A 20,728-nucleotide genomic window follows, 5' to 3' on the forward strand; every position below is an offset into this window, starting at 1 on the left:
CCGGCCTCCCAGAAGAGTGCAGCTCTGGCTGCTCGGGCCGCGGTGGCCCCTCCGAATGCCCCCCTTGCCCAGCTTCTCTCTCTCTCCTACCTTTAGGCTCTTCTTGCCTCTGCTTCCACTGCTCTTTACCCTCTGTTTTATATTCTAAGCTCCCCGAGAGAGGGTCTCCCCGGGAATCAGCACTCTATGACAATCCACTCTCTTACAAACGTACTGGTCTGGCCTTGGTCCAATCAGTTGGGTCCAGGGCAGCAGGATCCTAAAACTCAAGGAACGGCAGATTTAGCTGGAGTGTCAGGACAAGACTGATGCTTCTGAAGGAGCCAGGTATTTGGTAGGCACCTGTAATCTCAAAAACTTCCCTCCAGCCCATCTCTTCTACTGCAGCATGGCCTTGGGAGGGTGCCTTAGTGCCCGGGACTGCCAGAACAACAAAATACCAAAGACTGGGCGGCTGAAACAACAGACATGTATTTTCTTACAACCCTGGAGGCTGCAAGTCCAAGATCGAGGCGGCAGCGGAGTCGCGCTGCTCTGAGCCCCTCTCCCTGGTGTCAGGCAGCCACCTTTTTGCTGCTTCCTTCCCGGGCTGTCTGTCTGCACAAGCACCCCTGGTGGTCTCCTCCAGCCATATTGGTTCAGTGCGCACCCCAATGGGTGCATTTTAACTTAATCACATCTTTAAAGGCACTGTCTCCAAATACGGTCATATTCTGAGGTGCTGGAACTTAGGGCTTCAACGCATGAATTTGGGAGGACACAAATCAGCCCGTAACTGAGAGTAAACAGTATGGTGCCTCTGCCGACCCTCTCGCACATCAAGAGACCCTAGTCCTTCGGTGTGTGTGTTCACACTCCTTCCTGTGATGCCTGCTTCTGCCATCTGACAAGAAGGAACGTCGGATGGGTTCAAGAGACACGTCCGAGGAGTGATGGAGGAAGACATGAGGAGAGTCGGAGAGTGAGAAGTGAACGTATGACATGCTGGGCTCTCAAAGAAGGCTCATCTGCGATTAGCACTTAATCATCAGGAGTCTCTCTTGTCCATCAAGGAGGAAGCAGGCAGGCGCTTGGACAATGCGGTTGGGTACCTTTCTATTGCTAGTCACTCTCAAGAGGAACAAAGGTAGCCAGGGGGTGAAAGGGCAGGAGGGTAAGAGGTACCAAGGCTGGTGGAGGGGGTCAGGGATTTGGCAAATGGAAAGAGTCTGGGAAGAGTGGCTGAAGGAGAAAAGCACCGAGCCGGGTGAGAAGGTGAGTGTTTCTGATTAAGAGTAGAACCAAGGACTCAGCTCATTGTTGAAAGATGTCTGCCCCAGAAGCCCCTCTGGAAAGTGTGCCTAGGAATCATTGTCCTCGTGGGTGGTTAGGGATGAGCTCTCAGAGGAAGAAAAAAATGGGACACAACCAAGGACATGTGTTGCTGATTGACCCTAAACATCCTTTGCCTTGTCTTGCTCAGAGGGTCCCAATCTTTGCTTCCACCCTTATTTTCCACTAACTCCCTACTCCTACTTTATGTTCCATCCAGACCTAACCATCTGATGTTTCCTAAAGTATCCTGTGATTTCCTAGCTCAGTGCCAGTTCTTTCGCATACAAATTATTTAATTTATAATAGTCTCCAAATCCCCTTTGGATGCTAGTTGAGCCCTCCAACTTGGTGGTCTATCTCCCCTCTTTGAACTGTCCTGGCACTATGACCCTTTGCTTTGTTTCTCCATATGTATTTTTACTGCAGGGTTAGACTGCCTGGGAATGAGGACTGTTGTATGCAATTTTGTATTCCCAGTTTCACCTAGCACAGTGCCTTACATATAGAATTAAAAAGATCTTTGTTGAGTTGAATTGAAGAAGAAAAATATTGCCCTTGTTATGTAGGTCATTTGTGGGAGAGTCCCAGGAGGGTCTCTTTCAGTCAAGAAAATATTTTTTGGCTGCCATACTTTGACTCTTAACTCCTGCCCTTTGAAGCTTAGATTGGTTTAAATCTCTTTGTTTTACATGCTTAAACTTGCATATTTACCAAAATGAGCTCACAGCTTCATCTAAGCCTGCTTTACCCAAGGAGATTTACATTTTTTTCTGAACATTTACAAACATATTAAAACAGTTTCTAAACAGATGTAATGTGGTTTTCTTTTATTTTTCTAGAAGTATTTGCATATTAAAAGAACTTGGGGAAGGCAGTAGCAACTAAAAAGAAATCAGTGTGATTTCATGTAATGAGGTAGGAGTGGGCCTGAGAGAGAGATGTGACTCAGAGCGCATGCTCTACAACAGCTCAAACCATACCTCCTGTGTAGCCTTCTACTACTCCTGGTTTGTCACCAACATGACAACCCCCCCCTACCCATACCAGGCTTGCAAGATATTCTACTCATGGCCATGCTAAGTGAGCACCAAACTCAGAAAACTGAACATGACCAAGTAGAAGTTAAAGGAACATAATAGGACATCGTTGATGAGACACATTTATTCACATACAAGGTCCATGTAGTACCTGAGGTTAAATAAGCATAAACAAATCCCTTATCACTCTAAACCAAGAGTCATCTGTATTTTCACAGAGTCAAATGAATTATTTTCTGGAGCCAACCCTGGGAAAGATGGTTTGGAGTGGAAGAAGTCCACTTTCCTGCAAGGGGAGAGAGCCAATTACTGCTTAGTCTATATTTTTGAAAGGAAATATTGCCTTCTTTCATAACAACAAAATTCAGAGCCATTGGAGTTGGTTGTGGAACAAGGATCTCCAGGTTGGAGGGCCCACTGGACCACATAGACCTGAGGTTTTCTCTGCTTTTGAGGTTCATCTTCTCTGGGGGCTCTCCTTGATTACCATGGCTGATGTCTACCATGCTGAGCTTTGGGGTCTCTGCTTCCCCTTCAAAATGCAGCTGAGACAGGCTGAAAGCTTTAGACAAGTCTTTACTAAAGTCTAAGGAAAGAAAAAGGGAAACTTAAAAAAAAGGAGTAATAGAAATCTGTCTTACAAGATATAGTTTAGGCGTCTTTAGCCGTCTCTCTTCTCAGTTCCTGGCCTGTGGGGAAGCCAGCCTAGCATCAGTCACCAGGTGACTATAATTGTCCATTTACTTTCTTCAAGTTGGAACCAGGTTCCTGAGAGATTAGGAGTCCTTCCCACCTGCTGAGATCTACCTCCTCGGATCTGGTATCCTGTATGAAGATCCACCTTTCCCCTAACAGTTGACACCAAAGTCAAGTTCTCTCTTATAAAGTCCCCCGACCCCACCACAGGCCTTCTCCTTCATACCTCTTCTTAGAGGACAAGGTTCTTGTCATTTAAGTCCCATCGAGCCTCCTTTCCTGGTTTTTCCTGAAGCAGAGGAGACGGAGAGTGGGGAGAGGTATACCTTGGGCTGGATCCATGGAGACCCTAAAGCCAGGATGGCCACACGCTGTGCAGAAATTTTCCAGGTGGAGCTGGGAAAGCGGTGGGGGCTGGCACTTTCCAAATCTGGGTAGGAAGAAGAAGTAAGGGGGCTCATCATCCTGTACCCACATCCTCATATTTAACCACTCTATCTGCCAGGAAGTCCTTATTATCAAATCTAGTCCCTATACTTTACTCAATTGCAGATTCCAGTGACAGAAAGTATAGTGCCTCTTTAATGTCATGTCCCTGCTGTGCCCGTGTGTATGCCTGCATTCATGTCCCATTCTGACCACCCAGGCTGTTTTGGAAGTGTCTGTCTGAGGGGACAGTTCTCTGGCTGAAGTCACTGCAGACCTGGACTCTGATTAGTCAGTCAGGCTACTTCTGTCTTACTGAGCTCAGGCATTGAGCCCATCTGTGAAATGGTATATTCCAGATCTGAAGGCAAGGGAGGTCTCAGGGCCTCTTCCCTCCTGTGAATGGCCCTGGGCTTCCCTGTGCTCTCTGGCACCCAGTGACAAATGTCTGTGCCTGTGCACATTCTGTTTTTCCTTCTCAGCCATTCTCTCCCGTTTGCTCCAGCCTCTCCACCAACTGAAGTCCTAACCCTGGCAGCAGTAGCCAAAGGATGCTCTATGGGAGCTCATCCTACAGGGCACAATGAACCTTCTCCATAACCGGAGAGAGAGAAAGCAATGACAGAACCAACTGCCAGCAGAAAATCCTTTTTTCTTTTTTGTCTCTGAATAAAGATGGCATCTGCTAACCTCACATGTCTTCCAATACTACCCAGGACCTTGGCGTGTAACTCCAAGGACGTGGGCTCAAGCATGCTTTTTATCCCTCTTATCTTCTGCCACCAGCAAAATTCAGGCCCATTGTCAGCTGTCAGGCTTCTCACCTGCTCATCCGCCTCTGCCTGAGCGACAGTATCCTGGGCTTTTGATTCCGGAGGCTGCCCCTCACCTCCAACCATTCTCATTGTTCACTGAGAAACTCAGTTCTTGCTTAGGACCTTCAGTTGCCAGGAATGGATCCATATTCAGGTAAAGTAGGGAGGTTTACTGAAGGATGTATGAGAGAATAAAGAAGGGTAGACTCTTGTATTTTATCCAGTTTTTTTCAATTGAAAAGTAAGTGTGAATGTGGTGAAAACCTTTGCTTTAAATATAAAACAAAGAAGTACATTGTGAAAATCGTAGCCCACGAGTTAACCAGTCTATCCACTATATTCTGAAAATTTTATACGTATGCATATGCAAGCATATAAATGTGTGTGGATATGTGTATGTATATCTTTTATACACAAATGGAGGTGTAGGTGTGCTGTGCACACAATTCTATGTGTTGCTTTAAATTTTCTTTCACTAACGCTTTATCTTGGGGCTAATTCTATATAGGTATTATGTACTTACTGTTAGGTTTTGGTCGGTGACACATGTGCTGTGAAAGATTTCACAACAAAAAGAAGAGATACAGATAGAAAGTTTCTTTTACTTTCCCCAAGAAGGGAAGGGCTGGTGCATTGGCAATCAATACAAGGGCAAGAAACAAAGGGCCAGCCTGCTTTTAAGCAGGTGCTGTTGGTAGGTGACATGGAAGGAAGGGGTTTGGATTGTCTTGAAGTTGAGCAGATACCAGGGAGGTTGTCTTGAAAAGTTACAGTTTGTTTGCTTTCCAGGAGACAGCCCAGCAGATGTCCTAGGGAGGTGTCTTATCAGTATTTCTCCCAGGCCTGTAAAACATGCTCAGAGCAAAAGTTATGAAGCGTTCAAAAGAAGCTTGTTTGAAGGGGGTTGGGGAAGGGAACTTTCTACTAACTAGAGAGTCCTCGATGTGAATTGTCCCTGAGCTGTGAAAACAGCAGGGAGGAGGGGGATGCAAGTACGTAGCCTTGAGAGTAGCTCATCTTGTCCCACAGTTTGAACAGAGGAGCTGTTTAATCAGAGGGGACAACAATCTTGGGGTTTAATTACCAGATGCTTCTCATAAATTGTGGATGGCCACAGCAAAGAAAAGAGCTTTGTTCTGCCCATACACTTACCTTTCTTTCTCTTGGCTACACTGTATTTCATTATATGGCTGGACCATATTATTTAACCAATCCCTTATTAATGAACATTTTAGTTGTTCTTACTCGTTTGCTATAATAAATAATGTATATAAAGCATTATAGATTCTACCCCCTCGGTGTCACTCATACTCTGCTGTGGATGGGGACTGGAACATGGCACTGATGGAGTGTGAGCCTGGGGTCCCCTCTGAGGAGGCGTCCCCATTCCCGATGCTCACAGGGCCTGGACGGGGAGCTGTCACTGGGTGTGGGGGCTACTGAGTCAGGCTGGGCCAAGGCAGGATGTGAAGTGTGACAGGGGAATCTCTTCAACCAGAATAAGATGGCCAAGTGGTTGGAAGGATCCTACCTAGAATTAAACATGTCAAGGGTGAGGAAAACCCAATACACAGGAGGGTCAGGGAGAGAGGAACAGAGAGAAGAGAGGGGGAAGGAGGAGGAGAGAAGAAAGGAGAGACAGAGCGGGGGGAACAGGAGCAGAGGCCCTGTCTTAGTCTGGCGTGAAGGACTGAGGGACAGGGACAGCTGTGGAGCACTGTCTGGGGGCCTCCATCCTCAGAGGGAGGCCCTAGGCTGGGAGACAGAGTGAGAGAGTGGACTGATGGGACCTGCAGCTCCAGGGTGACATTGTTCCCCTGTCTCACAGTCCAGCTGTTCCTCCATGTTTGGCCAAATCCCGTGTTTGAAGGAGACATCCTGCCTCTGTGATGCCAGGGAAGGAAGAACTCAGCCCTGTTCCAGGTGAAATTCTACAAACACGGAAAATCCCTCTGTTTCTCTAAGGACAACCACCCTCTGACCATGGGGACGGCGACATTGAGGAGCAGGGGCCGGTACAGCTGCACTGGGGAGGTGACCTACTTCCCACACGTGGGCAGACAAACCTCAGGGACAGCCTGAAGCTCAAGGTGAGTCACCGGCCGGGGGATTGGAGGAGAGGAAGGTGCTGCTCTGGGATCTAGTCTCTAGAGGTCAGCAGCTCTCTGGGCAGCACCCCTCCGTCTGGCTGCCCCGAGGCAGGGCCAATCCACAGGGCCCTGACATGTCCATGATGCTGTCCACACGCTCTGGCACCGCCCCCCACCTCCCCACCCCACATATAAGATACATCTGGAGCCAAGGGAGGAGGGGGGAGATGCCCATGGGAGGGGGAAGAGGAAGAGCCCTGAACCAGCTCTGCTACTTGCCCCCCTTGAGACCTGGGTCAGACCCTTCCCCTCTGGGGACCAGATGACCTCTAAGGCCCTCTGGTTCCAGAGGCATGGCTGTGTGGGAGTTGCCTCAGAGCCAGTGGGTAAGATGAGGGGCCAGGTCCTGGGGGACAATGACAGTGTCTCCCTCAGCCTCCTGGGGCCTCACCCTCCAGGACTCCCCGCCTGAGCCCTGGGCTTACCTCTCTCCAGAGCTCTTCCTGCCTCCTGTGCTGAGCACTGCCCCCTCTCCCAAGCCCCATGAGGGGAACCCCCTGACCCTGAGATGCCAGACAAAACTGTACCCCCAGAGGCCAGCCTCGTGGCTCCTCTTCTACAAGGGGGCTGGACCTTGCAGTACAGGGGCCTCCGCCCAGAACTCCACATCCCAGCCAGGGAGGGAGACTGGGCTTTACTGGTGCGAGGCAGGCCCTGAGGGTGGCAGGGTCTAGAAACAGTCCCCAGCTGGAGGTCAGGATGTGGAATAAGTGGGGGAGGGATGAAGATGCACCTCAGGGTCTGGGCATTGGGTAGTGGGGCCCCCTGGGAGTGGGGGAGGGTCTGTAAGGGAGGAAGAGCCAGAAGCCCTGGTGTTCCAGCTGACCTCTCACCTCGGGTATTGCCCCAGCTCCTGTGTCCCGCTCTCTGCTCACCCTGAGCCCCAGGAGGAAGTGAGGCTCAGAGGGGCTCCCCTCCCATCCTGTACTCATTCTACCATGAGGGGAGATTCTGGGGAGCTGCTCAGCCCCCCATGGTGGAGCTGCCTCCCCACTCTTCCCGGTGATGTCCGAGTGGGATGCTGGGAACCACACCTGTGAGGCTGAGGACAGGGTCTCCAGAGAGACAAGCCAGCCTGAGACACTCTCCCTGGATGGTACATCTTATCCCCGCCCAGCTCTGAGCCCCACATGTTGGCCAGGGTCAGACCCCGCTACTCCGTGCGCCTCCCGCCACTCAGTGGAGAGCCTGGGAGCTTGGAAGAGGCAACTGTGTAGAAGAAGAGGAATCTCAAGTCACATGCCACTGAGCAACTAGATGTGCCGCTTTGTATAATCACAGATGGTGTGGGTCCTCTAGAGAACCACTTCCCTGGGGCTTCACTAAATCTGAGCCATCTGAATGCGGGCCTGAGACAAAGGAAACTTCCCTTGTGGACAGGCCATAGTGTGTGTGTTGTCAGCTAAATGTCACTCCCTCCCAATGCGTATGCTGAAGCCCTACCTCTTACGGTGATGCTATTTAGCGTTGGGGGCCTTTGGAAGGTAATTAGTGTTAGATAAGGTCCCCAAAGGATGAAATTGGTGCCCTTATGAGAAGAGGCACTAGAGAGCTCCATGGATCGCTCTTCCTCCATCTCTCCTTCCATCCCTTCTTCTTTCTCTCCAGGCTCCAGGCTTGGGAAAAAAAGGTCATGAGAGAGCCCATGGAGTTGGCAGTCACCTAAAAGCCAAGAGAAGGGGCCTCAGAAGGAAACCTAGTTTACTGGCACTTGATCTTGGGACTTCTAGCCTCCAGAACCATAAGAAAATAAATTTCTGTTGTTTGAGCTACCCGGTCTGTGGCATTTTGTTATGGCTATTCGAGCTGACTAAGGAAGTATTTGTTCGAGAACTTTTAGGGAGCGGGGAGCCTGACAGAGGCCCACACACGGACATGAGCAAAGAGAGCCCGGAGCTGGAGTGCTGTGGGCAGGTGGGCCCAGGAGGCCCGTGGAAAGCCCCCAAGCCTCAGTTTGGCCCCTGTTTCATCCCTGGGTCTGCAGGAGCCTCCTCTTCAGCTGGTTGCATTTCCTCTCCCCTGGTTGCCGGGTGAGCATCACATCGTCAGCCTGCTTCTCTGCAGAGGAGGCTCTGTGGCCTCACAGACAACAGGCCCCCTCTTCCCAGGACCTCAGGGTGTCAGGGGAGAAACAGCAGCTGCTCCAGGTGCAGCCTGAAGACTTGTGAGAGCGGCTCTGAGACTCTGGACTCAGGGTTCCAACTATGACCTCGACTCAGCCTCCTTTCCCAAGGGTTCTGCAAAGCTCCCAGGACTCCCACCTCCTGCTGGGCAGGCGCCCATCTTAACCTGCGCAGCCTGGGGATCCCTCACCTAATAGCAGGAGAAGGTGGAGTGAGTCGGAATCTGCCTCAACCTCGTCAGCATCTTTATGCCTTCCCAGGTCTCAGAGGGCACAGGAGAGGTTTCTCCTCCCCTCACCCTGGTCCCCTCCCCCAACTCAGGGACCATGAGCAGCACGGCCAGCTCACAGAGGGGCTCGGTGGCTGTGGGTATGGAGTGTCCCTGCTGGAGTCCTTCGACCTTGACCTTTCCCCCAGGAGCATTCTTTCCAATATAGTCAAGAGTCTGCTCATGTCTGGACTTATTTAATTCGATTGGTTGGTTCATTCCTTCTTTCCTTTTCCTCACCTTGTTTAAGAAAAATTTAACATATTATGTAGTGAAGACTTAACTTTACCCAAGGAGAGGTCTGACCTATGCCATTGGCTACTGGGAGGTAACCTTTAGACCTCTGGAGTGTCATCTCTGATCAGAGTATTCTTGTTTTCTCAGGAACCTTGGCAACCAGGCATCCTAACAACATGACTTATGATAAGGGCTTTGGGGCACGCAGTATCTTTTCTATCTCCAGAAGAGCTAGAGACTAAAACTATTAGCCCAAATTTTGGAAGGACTGGAAACTAAAGGCCAGCTATATGGGCCATATGTCATTAAGCCCCAACAAAAAAAACAGGGCCAAAGCTTGAGTGAGCTTTTCTGTGTGTATTGTCACATGTAGATACCAAGAGCATAACGCTGACCTCAGATTCTACAGGGAGAGGGTGTGTTTGTACTTTTACTGGACTGATGATGCACTTCTTCCTGTGGCTGCTTTAATCTGTATCCTTTTGCTGTAATAAAAGGATACGCAGCTGTGAGTATGAAAGCTTTCAGTGTGCTCTATGAGCACTTCTAGCAAATTATTGAAACTAAGGGTGTTTGGGGAAACCCTAGAACTTGCAATTAATTGGTGTCAGAAGTAAGGGTGGTCTTGTGTAGAACTTATTCTTCCTGACTGTAAGCCTTGCTAAGCTCTCCTAGGTGTCTTATGAAATGAATACAGTGTTGTGAGATGAGACACCAATCAGTCAGGAAGATTCTATTAGAAGAAAGCAGAGTAGGAAGGCAAACTGGATCAGGGAACAAGGTCAGTATCCAAACTGCATGTTTAGTTCTACCCTGGCTATGGGAGGGTTACGCATGAGGCTCTCTGTACAACAGCAGCAACTACGAGAGGGCAGGCAGTGAGGTTTGCAATGCAACTGGTAGTCAGGATAGATAGCTGCGAGGGCAGGAGGAGGGAAAGGGGAGGGAAAAAAGTGTTATTTATCTCACCCAGTGAAACAGAGACGTCAGTAGTCTTGGGACTTGCCAAAATAAAATTGCCAGAAGTTCTCATAAATTCTGGGAAAAGCTGCAACAATGTAAAAGGGAGACTTTGAAATCTAGTCTATCCAGCAAGAGAACCTTGAAACCTATAGGTGGGGAAAGCATAAAACCCTTGAACCCCCACCAGGTGGGGCACTCAGACTAGATGAGTTGTCCTCTTGTGCTTTATGCCAAGTATATTCTTACTAAACTCTCTTGCTTTGCTTCCACATTGCTTTATGTCGCTTGTCTGAATTCTTTCTCATGAGCATGACAAGAGCTGAGGAGGGAAGAGTCCCCTCCAACTCAGGTGGCTTTTTGGTAACATCTTTCTGGTGCTGTGACTCGGATCACTGAGTCACCTGCTTTCACTTTGAGATGATGCAGGAATGCAGTAAGTTCTGTTCCCAGCCAGTTAACCCTTTATGCATGTGCATTAGTTTTCTTGGGGAAAATGAGGGGAGCAGTGGCATAAGAAATTAGGCAGTTGGAATTAGATTGCTTTGGGTAGTATGGACATTTTAATGATGTTGATTCTTCCAATCCATGAACATGATATATTCTCCCACTTGTTTACATCTTCCTCTGTCTCTTTTTTCAACGTCCTGTAGTTTTTTGAGTACATGTCTTTTACCTCCTTGGTTAGGTTTATTCCTAAGTATCTTAATTTTTTTTTTGCCATGGTAAATGGAATTGTTTTTTTAGTTTCTCTTTCTGAGAGTTCATTATTAGTGTGTAAAAATGTCATTGATTTTGGGGTGTTAATTTTGTATCCTGCTACTTTGCTGAATTCATCTATTAAATCTAGTAGTCTTTTGGTGGAGTCTTTAGGGTTCTCCATGTACATACAATATCATGTCTTCTGTGAATAATGACAGTTCTATTTCTTCCTTTCCAATTTGAATTTAATTTTTGTTTTCTTCTTGTCTGATACCTGTGGCTAAGACTTCCAGTACTATGTTGAATAAGAGTGGTGAAAGTGGACACCCCTGTCTTATTCCAGTTCTTAGTGGAAATGGTTTTAGTTTTTGCCCATTGAGTATGATGTTAGCTATAAGTTTATCATATATGGCCTTTATTATGTTTAGGTATGATCTTTCCATTCCCACTTTGCCAAGAGTTTTTATAAAAAAATGGCTGTACATACTCCTGGCTCTAATACCTAACTTTGAGACCCAAAGACAATTTATTTTAAATAGGTTTAATCTTTATTGTTGAAAGTATTGCAGATGTCCCCTTTTATCCCCCTGCTGGCCCCTTCCACCTCCCTTGATTTTGTCAAATGTTTTTTCTGCAGCTATTGATATGATCATGTGATTTTTGTTTTTCAAATTGTTTATGTAATATATCACATTTATTGATTTGTGAATATAGTACCAGCCTTGCATCCCTGTAATAAATCCCACTTGATCATGGTGTATAATTTTTTAAATATATTGCTGGATCTAATTTGCTAATACTTTGTTGAGGATGTTAGCATCTGTGTTCATCAGGGATATTGGCCTGTAATTCTCTTTCTTTGTAGTATCTTTATCTGGTTTTGGAACTAGTATAATACTGTCCTCATAAAAAGAGATTACTTCCTCTTGGACCTTTTTTCTTTTTAATGGTGCCCTTGACTGAAAATCAAATCTGAGATCCTTTGGTACCCAGGCTGACACTCTAACCACTGAGCCAAACTGGCCAGGGTTCCTCTTGGATTTTTTGGGAAGAATTTGAAGAGGATATGTGTTAGTTCTTTTTTGAATGTGTGGTAGAACTCCCCTGTGAAGTCTTCCAGGCCAGGGCTTTTGTTTGCTGGGAGTTTTTTATTGCTGTTTCAATTTCATCAGTTGTTATCTGCCTATTCAGGTTTTTTTATTCTTCCTGATTCAGTTTTGGAAAGTTGTATTTTTCCAGGAATTCATTCATTTCATCCATGTTGTCCAGCTTGTTGGCATACAGTTGTTCATAGTATTTGCTTACAATCTGTTGTACTCCTGTGTTGTCAGTATTTGATTTTATTATTTGGGTCCTCTCTCCTTGTTTCTTGATGAGTCTCGGTAAAGGTTTATCAATCTTGCTTATCTTTTCAAAGGACCAGCTCTTGGTTTCATTGATCTATTGTTGCTGTTATTCTCTATGTCATTATTTCTGCTCTGATCTTTATTATTTCCTTCCTGTGCTTACTCTGGGATTTTCTGTTGTTCTCTTTTTAATTCTCTAAGTTGTAGGGTTAGATAGTTTATTAGAAATTTTTCTTGCTTTTTGAGGTAGGCCTGTAGTGCTATGAAATTCCCTCTCAGGACTGCTTGCACTGTGTCCCATAGATTTGGGGTTGTTGTGTGTTCATTTTCATTTGTTTTCAGGAAGTTTTTTATTTCCTCCTTGATTTTATTGGTAACGCATTCATCGTTTAATAACATACTATTAGCCTCCATGTGTTTGAATGTGTTGGGTGTTTTATTGTAGTCAATCCCTAGTTTCATGCCATTGTGGTCTGAGAAGATGCTTTATATGATTTCAATCCTCTTGAATTCATAGAGACTTAGTTTGTGTCCTAACATATGGTCTATTTTTGAGAATGTCCCATTTGTACTTGAGAAGAATGTATATTTTGCAGCTTTGGGGTAAAATGTTCTGTAAATATAAGTTAAATCCATTTGATGTAGTGTGTTGTTTAGAGTCCCTGTTTCCTTGTTGATTTTTTTGTCTAGAAGATCTATCCAGTGATGTCAGTGGGGTGTTAAAGTCCCCTATTATGATGATCATGTTGTCGATCTCTCCTTTTAAGTCCTCCAGAAGTTGTTGTTTTTTATATTTGGTGCTCCTATATTGGGTGCATATGTGTTTACCAGGGTTATATCCTCTTGCTGTATTGAGCCCTTTAGAATTATGAAGTTGCCTTCATTGTCTCATGTTATGGCCTTCATTTTGAAATCTATTTTGTCATATATGAGTATTGCTACTCCAGTTTTTTTTTCACTTCCATTTGCATTGAAAAAATTTTTTTCATCCCTTCACTTTCATCCTCTGTGAGTCTTTTGTTCTGAAGTGGGTCTCTTGTAGACAGTGTATATATGGGTCATGCTTTCTTATCCATTCAGCTACCCTATGTCTTTTGATTGGAGCATGTAAGCCATTTAAATGTAAGGTTATTATTGATAGGAACTTATTTGTTGCCATTATTATTCTTTATGCCTGTGTTCCTCCCTCTCTCTCTATTTCTTCTTCTTACAACAGCCCCTGGAGCATTTCTTGCAGAGCTGGTTTGGCAGTAATGAACTCCTTTAGCCATTTTTTTATCTGCGAAGGTCTTGATTTCACCTTCAATTTTGAATGCTAGCCTTGCTGGATAGAGTAGTCTTGGGTTCAGACCCTTGCTTTTCATTACTTTGTATACTTCATGCCATTCCCTTCTGGCCTGCAGTGTTTCTTTTGAGAAATCAGCTGACAGTCTAATGGGAGCTCCCTTGTCGGTAACTTTCTTTCTCTCTCTTGCAGCCTTTAAGATTCTCTCTCTGTCTTTAACATTTGCCATTTTAATTATGATGTGTCTTGGTGTGGGTCTTTTTGGGTTCATCTTGATTGGAACTGTCTGTGTTTCCTGGACTTGTGTGACTTTCTTCTTCACCAGGTCAAGGAAGTTTTCTGTCATTATTTTTTCAGAATTTCTGTATAACCTTCATCCAGCTTCCGCTAATGTAAGCACTTTACATAAGCACGGTACATTTGAACCAAACGGTTGCATCATCAATTACCTCCTTTCGTCTAACACCATGATCCCCCAGCAGCCTTCTGCTGATAACTCCAAATATTGACTGTGTGCCAGGATGAGACATCAGGACAATGCAGCTGCCACTGGCGAATTGGATCTGGGTGCCCTCGGGAAGTGGGCTTCCTCTGCCATCCCTCCTGATTCCTTTGTCCTGCTTTGTTTCCCTCACAGGGCTCGATGACCTGCTGTTATATATTTGTTCACTTGGTTTGTACTCTTCTCTTCCCCACTCCCCATTTTAACTATAATGGAAACTGTGTTTTCCTGCTCGCTGCGGCAGCACATCTAGAATAGTGCCTGACACTTAATTGGAGCTGCATAAATATTTTTAGGATGAATAGCTAATTTTATATGTGAGTTGATGACAGCTCTGATTAAGTCAGCCTGCATCCCGGATTCCTATCAACTATGGGACACTGATGACTGGAGTTTTGAGCCTGTACTGTGGAGAGCTGAAGCTCGATCGGTGCTGAATTTGCTAAGAAAAATATCACCCTGTGCAGACCCGTCTGGCCAGCCAGCTGACTTTCCTCAGGCCGTTCCCTTCAGGCTCTTTGAGGACCTCCAGTCTCAAATACAAGTGACTACTAACAAATGAATGCAAATCAAACTAGTCATGACACCAACAACAATTACATTTACTGAGAGCTTTCAATGTGTTGAGACATCGTCAGATATATTCTGTTACATTCCAAATGAGTTTAATCAAGTAGTCCTGCCAGCAAGACACCAGGACACACTGGTTTGGGCCTCAGCTTTGCCATTAAACTCTGGCCTTGGAGAAGTCCTTATACCACCTGGACCTCTGGGTTTTCTTCCTTGTATTTTTAACTTGTAAAATAAGGGGTTGGACAAGATCAGTAGATTATGAACTTTTTTTTTTCTTTGAGCAGCAGCACTCTGTTTTCAGCACTTACATCTATCAAGGAATAAAAGCTGACATCTCAGGCTGAAGCTCCTAGTCTCACACCTGCCCCCCTCCGCCCCACTGCCTCCCAGTCCTGGTGACAGCTCTTTGAACTCCCAGGTGGACTCCCAGGAGGACAGACTCAAAGCCCCTGCATCCCCTCTCCGGTTCTAGGAAGCCCAGCTCAAGAAGGCAGCCGTTTCACAGCTCTACTCATGGGAAAGAAACCTTTTGTGCTTGGAGACAAAGGCATAGCCGGCTGGGGAACTTCCTCTCTGCTTCAGCAAAACGGAGGAGCAGGCAGTGTGGCATTCTCAACCATTAGTGTACAGTGAAATCCCCTAGGACCTTCACAGCAGGTGGATTTGCAGGCCTGGGCCTCTGATACCCCTCTCCTGATTCCCTGGGTCTGGAGTGGGGCCAAGGAATTAGCATTGTAACCAGGGCTCCGTGTGATCATGATGCAGATAGCACAAAGCCTGCATTTTGAGGACAATAGCATGAGGCAAGCAAAGGACATGCAGCCCAGCAAGTTGATTTTTGGAAAGAAGAGCAGACAAATCAGAGTTAAGGGAGAGCAGTTGAGGGAAGAGGGTGTGTGTGTGAGCAGGAACCACTCTGGGATCTGTGGTGCTGGAGAGACAAGGAACCGGCCCTTAGGCAGTGTGCTGAGTCTCTGTGTCCATGCTGGGCTGAGCCGGTGAAGAGGCAGGTGACTGGACTTGATAGCAGGGGCCACGTTATAAAGTATATGATTGTCTAACCACTCTGCTGTACACCTGAAACTGATGCAAAATAATATCAAATGTAAACTGTGATTAAAAAATAAAATTTAATTTAAAAATACTAAAAAACAAAACCAAAAAACCACAAAACGCCAAGTTGGGTTGAATGTCCCAGCAGCAGTGCCTGTTGTCTCCTAAGTCTAGGGGCTGATGGGTGCTGTCAGGGGACATTCTTGAGTAAACCTATTCATGTGTCTTATGGTAGAGACTTCCTGCATGTTCTCCTCAATAGCCAGACATTCTCCAGCTACAAAGGGGACCCAGGTCTTCATAAAGCAAAAGCCCATGGTCCTGATGCTTAACCAACCTTCAGTCATATAAACAACAAATTCCTTAAGCCCTTACCATGTGCCAGGCTCTGTGCTAAGTGCTTTCAGGCATAATTTTATTTTTATAACCACCCTATAAAACAGGTATTTTGAGTATCCCATTTTGCTGATAAAAGAACCCAAACAGTTTTGTTCCAGATGTGTTCTCTTATCTCCTGTCCATCCCACTGACTCCTCCAGATCTTCAGAGCAATTTGTTGACCTGAAAAGCTAACGATGGCCATGAATTCTTAAGGCTCAACTGTCTTACCATGAGTCCTTTAATAAGATTTTCTACTGTTCTAGGGTAACCACATAACTTATCCTATAAACCAGAACACTTGCTAAGAGTGAAAAGAAACACTATTAATAATTAGGCCAGGACAACAGGCTTAAACTGGGATTGTCCCAAAAAACCTGGACACACAGAGTCACCTCATCTGTTTCAAACTTTGTCCATTCTCCTGAAATACCTACTTTTGACACACACACTTAAACTTTCAGGTTCAGCAGATAACTTTGCCTCTACTTTAGAGAGAAAATGAAAACCATCAGTAAGGAAGTCCCTTAAGTTCTTGCCGCATACAAATCTGCTTGCATCTCTGACCATCTTTTCTTATTATAATGAAGGGCCATCTTGCAATGTAAGGCCAGTTTTTCCTCCTGGGCTCTGAATCTCATGCCTTGTTCCAACCATCATCCCCTTTCTTTCCTGCATCTTCAACCTGCTTCCTACTGGCTTTAACCCTCAGCGTTTAAATGTGTCCAAATCTCTTCCATCTTAAAAAAAAATCAGTAGCAATAAAGATTTCCCTCTATCTTGTGTTCTCCCTTCACCTTCATCCTTTATTTCTCCTGCTCATCAAAGGTAAACTTCTTTTATTATTATTATTTAAAAGGTAAATTTCTTTATTTTATTTTTGATTTTTCAATTTCGGTTTACTTTCCGTATTATTTTGTACTGGTTTCAGGTGCACAGCGTAGTGGTTATGTGGTAAGATAAGAAGAAGCTAGGAAAATTCATGGGCAAGTGGAAGGGGAAAGTGAGGCAAGAAAATTAAAAAGGCCAAACACTGGCCTGGAGTGGTGGCGGCAGACCGGGGTCGCGGGCTGGTGGCCGGGGTGGGCGGCATGGAGGGGACGCCCCCCTGCCCAATGAGGCTGTGGGAGCAGCTGGTCCCCTCCAGGCATGTGGCTGAGGGACTCGCTCTTCCTGTGGGGGGGCCACGCTCACCTGCCAGCCTCCCTGTGGCCATGTGCAGCCGCTTCCTTGGAGGCTAGAGGTCTGAAGTCAAGGTGCTGTCAGAGTTGTTCCTTCTGGAGGCTCCGAGGGAGGAATCACACCATGCCTCTCGCCCATCTTCTTGTTGCTGGCAGTCCTGGTGTTTTCGGCTTGCAGCTTCGTCTCTGCTTCCAGTGCCACATGGCCTTCTTCTCCGAGTGTCCCTGTCTGAGTGTGTCTTCTTTCCTTATAAGTGCCTCAGTCATAATAAATCAAGGGTCCACCCCCCAAAAAAAGCCAAACAGTTTGGGCAGCTTGCAGCCAGCTTGTGAATCGCAAGACCTTATCTTCCTCAACCAAGAACGCTTGAAAGCAAATGGTTAATACCTTTCCTCCCTAACCAGAGAATACAGGAAAGAGGGGAGGGGAGAGAAGAAGGGGGGGGTTTATCTCACTGAACAAAGAAGTCAGCAGTCTTGGGACTTGCCAAGATAAAATAGCCAGGTGTTCTCATAAATTCTGGGAAGAGCCACAACAAAGTAAAAGGGGGACCTTGAAATCTAGTCTGTTGCCCAAGATATCCAGCAGAGGAACCTTGAAACCAATAGACAGAAAAGTATAAAACCCTTAACACTCCACCAGGTGGGGTGCTCAGACTAGCTGGATGCCCACTTGTACTATATGCCAAGTGTATTTTTAATAAATTTGCTTTCCTTGTTTCCTTAATAAATTTGCTTGCTTTACTACAATGCTTCTGTCTGTCACTTGTCTGACAAGTGACAATCTTTCTTATGAGACTGATAAGAGTTGAAGAGGGGACAGCCCTCCCCCTCTGACTCAGGGGGCTGTCCACTAACAGTTGGACAATCATATATTTTACAAAGTGTTCCCCCCGTATTTCCAGTACCTGCCTGGTACTGTACATAGCTACCGCAGTATTATTGACTATATTCCCTGTGCTGTACTTTACATCCCAGTGACTGTTTTGTAACTTCTCAATCTCTTCACCTCTTTTACCCAGTCCCCCAACCTCCCTCCCCTCTGGCAACCATGAGTTTGTTCTCTGTATCTATGAGTCTGTTTCTGTTTTGTTTATTTCACTCTTTAGATTCTACATGTAAGTGAAATCATATGCTATTTGTCTTTCTCTGACTAATTTCACTGAGCATGTTCACCCATGCTGTTGAAAATAGTAAGATTTCATTCTTTTTTATGGCTAATATTCCATTGTGTAAAGGTACCACAGCTTTTTATCCACTTGTCTATTGATGGGCACTTGGGCTGCTTCCATATCTTGGCTGCTGTAAATAATGCTGCAGTGAACACAGAGGTGCATATATTGTTTCAAATTAGTGTTTTGGGTTTCTTCAGATATATTCTCAGAAGTTGAATCACTGGGTCATAAAGCAGTTCCATTTTTAATTTCTTGAGGAATCTTCATACTCTTTTCCATAGAGGCTGCACCAATCTGCTTTCCCACCAACCATGCACAGTGGTTCCCTTTTCTCTGCATCCTCGCCAACACTTGTTGTTTGTGGATTTATTGATGATAGTCATTCTGACAGGTGTGAGGTGATATCTCATTGTGTTTTTAATTTGCATTTCTTTGACAATTAATGACAGTCAATTAATGACAAGTAAACTTCTTTCAGCTTCTCTTCACCTCATTCTCTTGGCCCCAGCTGGTGGGGATTCTGTCTGTGCCTCAGGTGCTCTGCTCTGTCCCACCTTAGGGCACCCTGCACAGGCTGGTCTGCTGCAAGGGACACTCCTCTCTCCTCCATTTCATAATGGCTCTTTTGGGTGCACTTCAATGATTTGCAGACTGTTTCAGTTCTCTCCAGCCACCTTCATGGTTCAACTGAATAATCACTCTTTTAACCCTCACACTTAAAAAACCAAAAAAGAAAAAAAGGTAAATCATGTGTCAAGTGCATAGCAGACCCTCTGATAGAATAGAAGGTGACTTATTTGGAGCTTACTGCTAATGGCTCCTCTAAGACCATGGAGCTGCTGTGTGGTTCCACATCTTTCCAGGTCCAAAGAGAAGCTGAGGAGAAGTTTGATAAAAAGTTTGACCTTTATTATTATCTTATCCACTCCATCAGAACAGGACTAGTTCTTCACTGGCCCCTGTTTCCCAAGGCTGTTATATCAGGAAAATTGAAGTGAAAGGCTTATTTATTATTGACTATTTGCTCCTAAAGACTGAGGCAGAAGAGAGGGGATCTATCTAAATTTGCTGCTCAACTACTTTATCCTGTATTATAGTCTCTTAGTCTACATTTCTCCCAAAGAGAGCCTTTGACAAGAACTTGGGTGGAGGAAGTCTTTCTGGGAGATGATCCAGGTAACCTGAAAGAGCATGAGACAAGGAAAGGAGAAAAGCCAGGAAAGGGTGTATTAATGGCTGGTTACTGTCATGGGAAACTAGGGTTAAGAACCATGGAGAACAAGCCTCAGAATTGTCCCACAGAAGGGCAAGGAGGCTTGGACATCTGCCCACCAACTCAGCACTTCTCTGGCTGGGGTTGCCTCTGGGGTCTGTAACTCTCCCCATACTCCCTGGATGCACTGCTTCAGAGAAAGTCCTAAAGTGGAAAAACAGAGATGAATAATTTGGGGTAGACTGACCCAATCATGAAACTGTCTGCCAGACCAGGGCAGAGGTCAGCTGGGTCAGGCTGTGGTGAAGTAACCCTAAGTGTGTGCTCCAAGCCAGATGTCAGCTGGGACTCTTCCTGCTGTGGTTTCACTACAGAGTCCATTGGTTGTATCAGGAGGTCAAAGGAAGAGTGAGGGAAACCTCCCCTTGTGGAATTCACAATGGGAATGAAGAAGAACCAGTGTCACCATTCTTGGAACCCCCTCATTTATGGATGGAGTGTTGAAAGGAGATTAGAGATTTCTTTGGAAGTACAGTAAATACTCGCTTAATGTTGTTGATAGGTTTTTCAACTTTAAGTGAAATGACTTAAACATATAACAAAACCAATTTTACCATATGCTAATTGATATAAACAAGACTTAAGTTCTTACTCTCATCAACGTTATAACAAAATGATGTTGAACAAAACATCATTATTTAACAACCTGCTGTAATTGTTACTTTATTTTGAATCCCTACTTCCACCCCAAAGGATAGGCGATGTTTTATCTCTGATCAGGAGCCAGATGAGGGGACTTCAGGGAGAGGACATGGAGAGATTTGAAATGTGTGCCTTGCAGGTGAGGGTCTGAGGAGACAGGAGCCTAAGTCTTGCCTGGGAGAGCTAAAGCCATTGTGGATTGAGATCTGACTCCTGTGAGGCAGCCAGAAGTGTGGTGCTGTGTTGTAGATCTTGGAATCTGTCAGGGTGAGAAATGTTTATGGTGGGCAACTGAGGCCACCCATGAGACACAGCCTGGGTGTCATACAATGAGGACAGAAGGAGGGGTGGGGGAAGGAGTTGAGATGTACGGCCAAGTGTTCAGGGCCTGAGGAAGCTGTTTCAAAGGACCACCCTTTGAGGGTAGATAGATATGCATCTACCCTGGGTCAAAGGTAGGAGAGAGGGAACCAGTGGAAACTGTGGAAACTCTTAAGAACCTATAAAACTGCCCTGAGAGAGAAAAGATTCCATCTTAATCATCTGCCAGAACTGCAGAGCGCAAAGCCATTCAGCCAGGCAAGAACAATTC

The 20,728-nt window shown here is 45.7% G+C and overlaps 1 protein-coding gene across 1 annotated transcript; it reads left to right on the plus strand.

Annotated features, from left to right (window-relative positions):
- Positions 1-6,794: 6,794 nt before the first annotated feature.
- Positions 6,795-8,606, plus strand: FCRL6 (Fc receptor like 6; the record flags this gene model as incomplete). Its single annotated transcript, XM_081121905.1, is given in 8 exon segments — positions 6,795-6,999; positions 7,002-7,065; positions 7,067-7,108; positions 7,110-7,144; positions 7,289-7,325; positions 7,327-7,379; positions 7,382-7,534; positions 8,503-8,606. Coding segments are annotated over 8 exon segments (693 nt in total).
- Positions 8,607-20,728: the final 12,122 nt, after the last annotated feature.

This window comes from Miniopterus schreibersii (assembly GCF_964146895.1).
Source record: "Miniopterus schreibersii genome assembly, chromosome: 19".
Taxonomy (NCBI): Eukaryota; Metazoa; Chordata; class Mammalia; order Chiroptera; family Miniopteridae; genus Miniopterus; species Miniopterus schreibersii.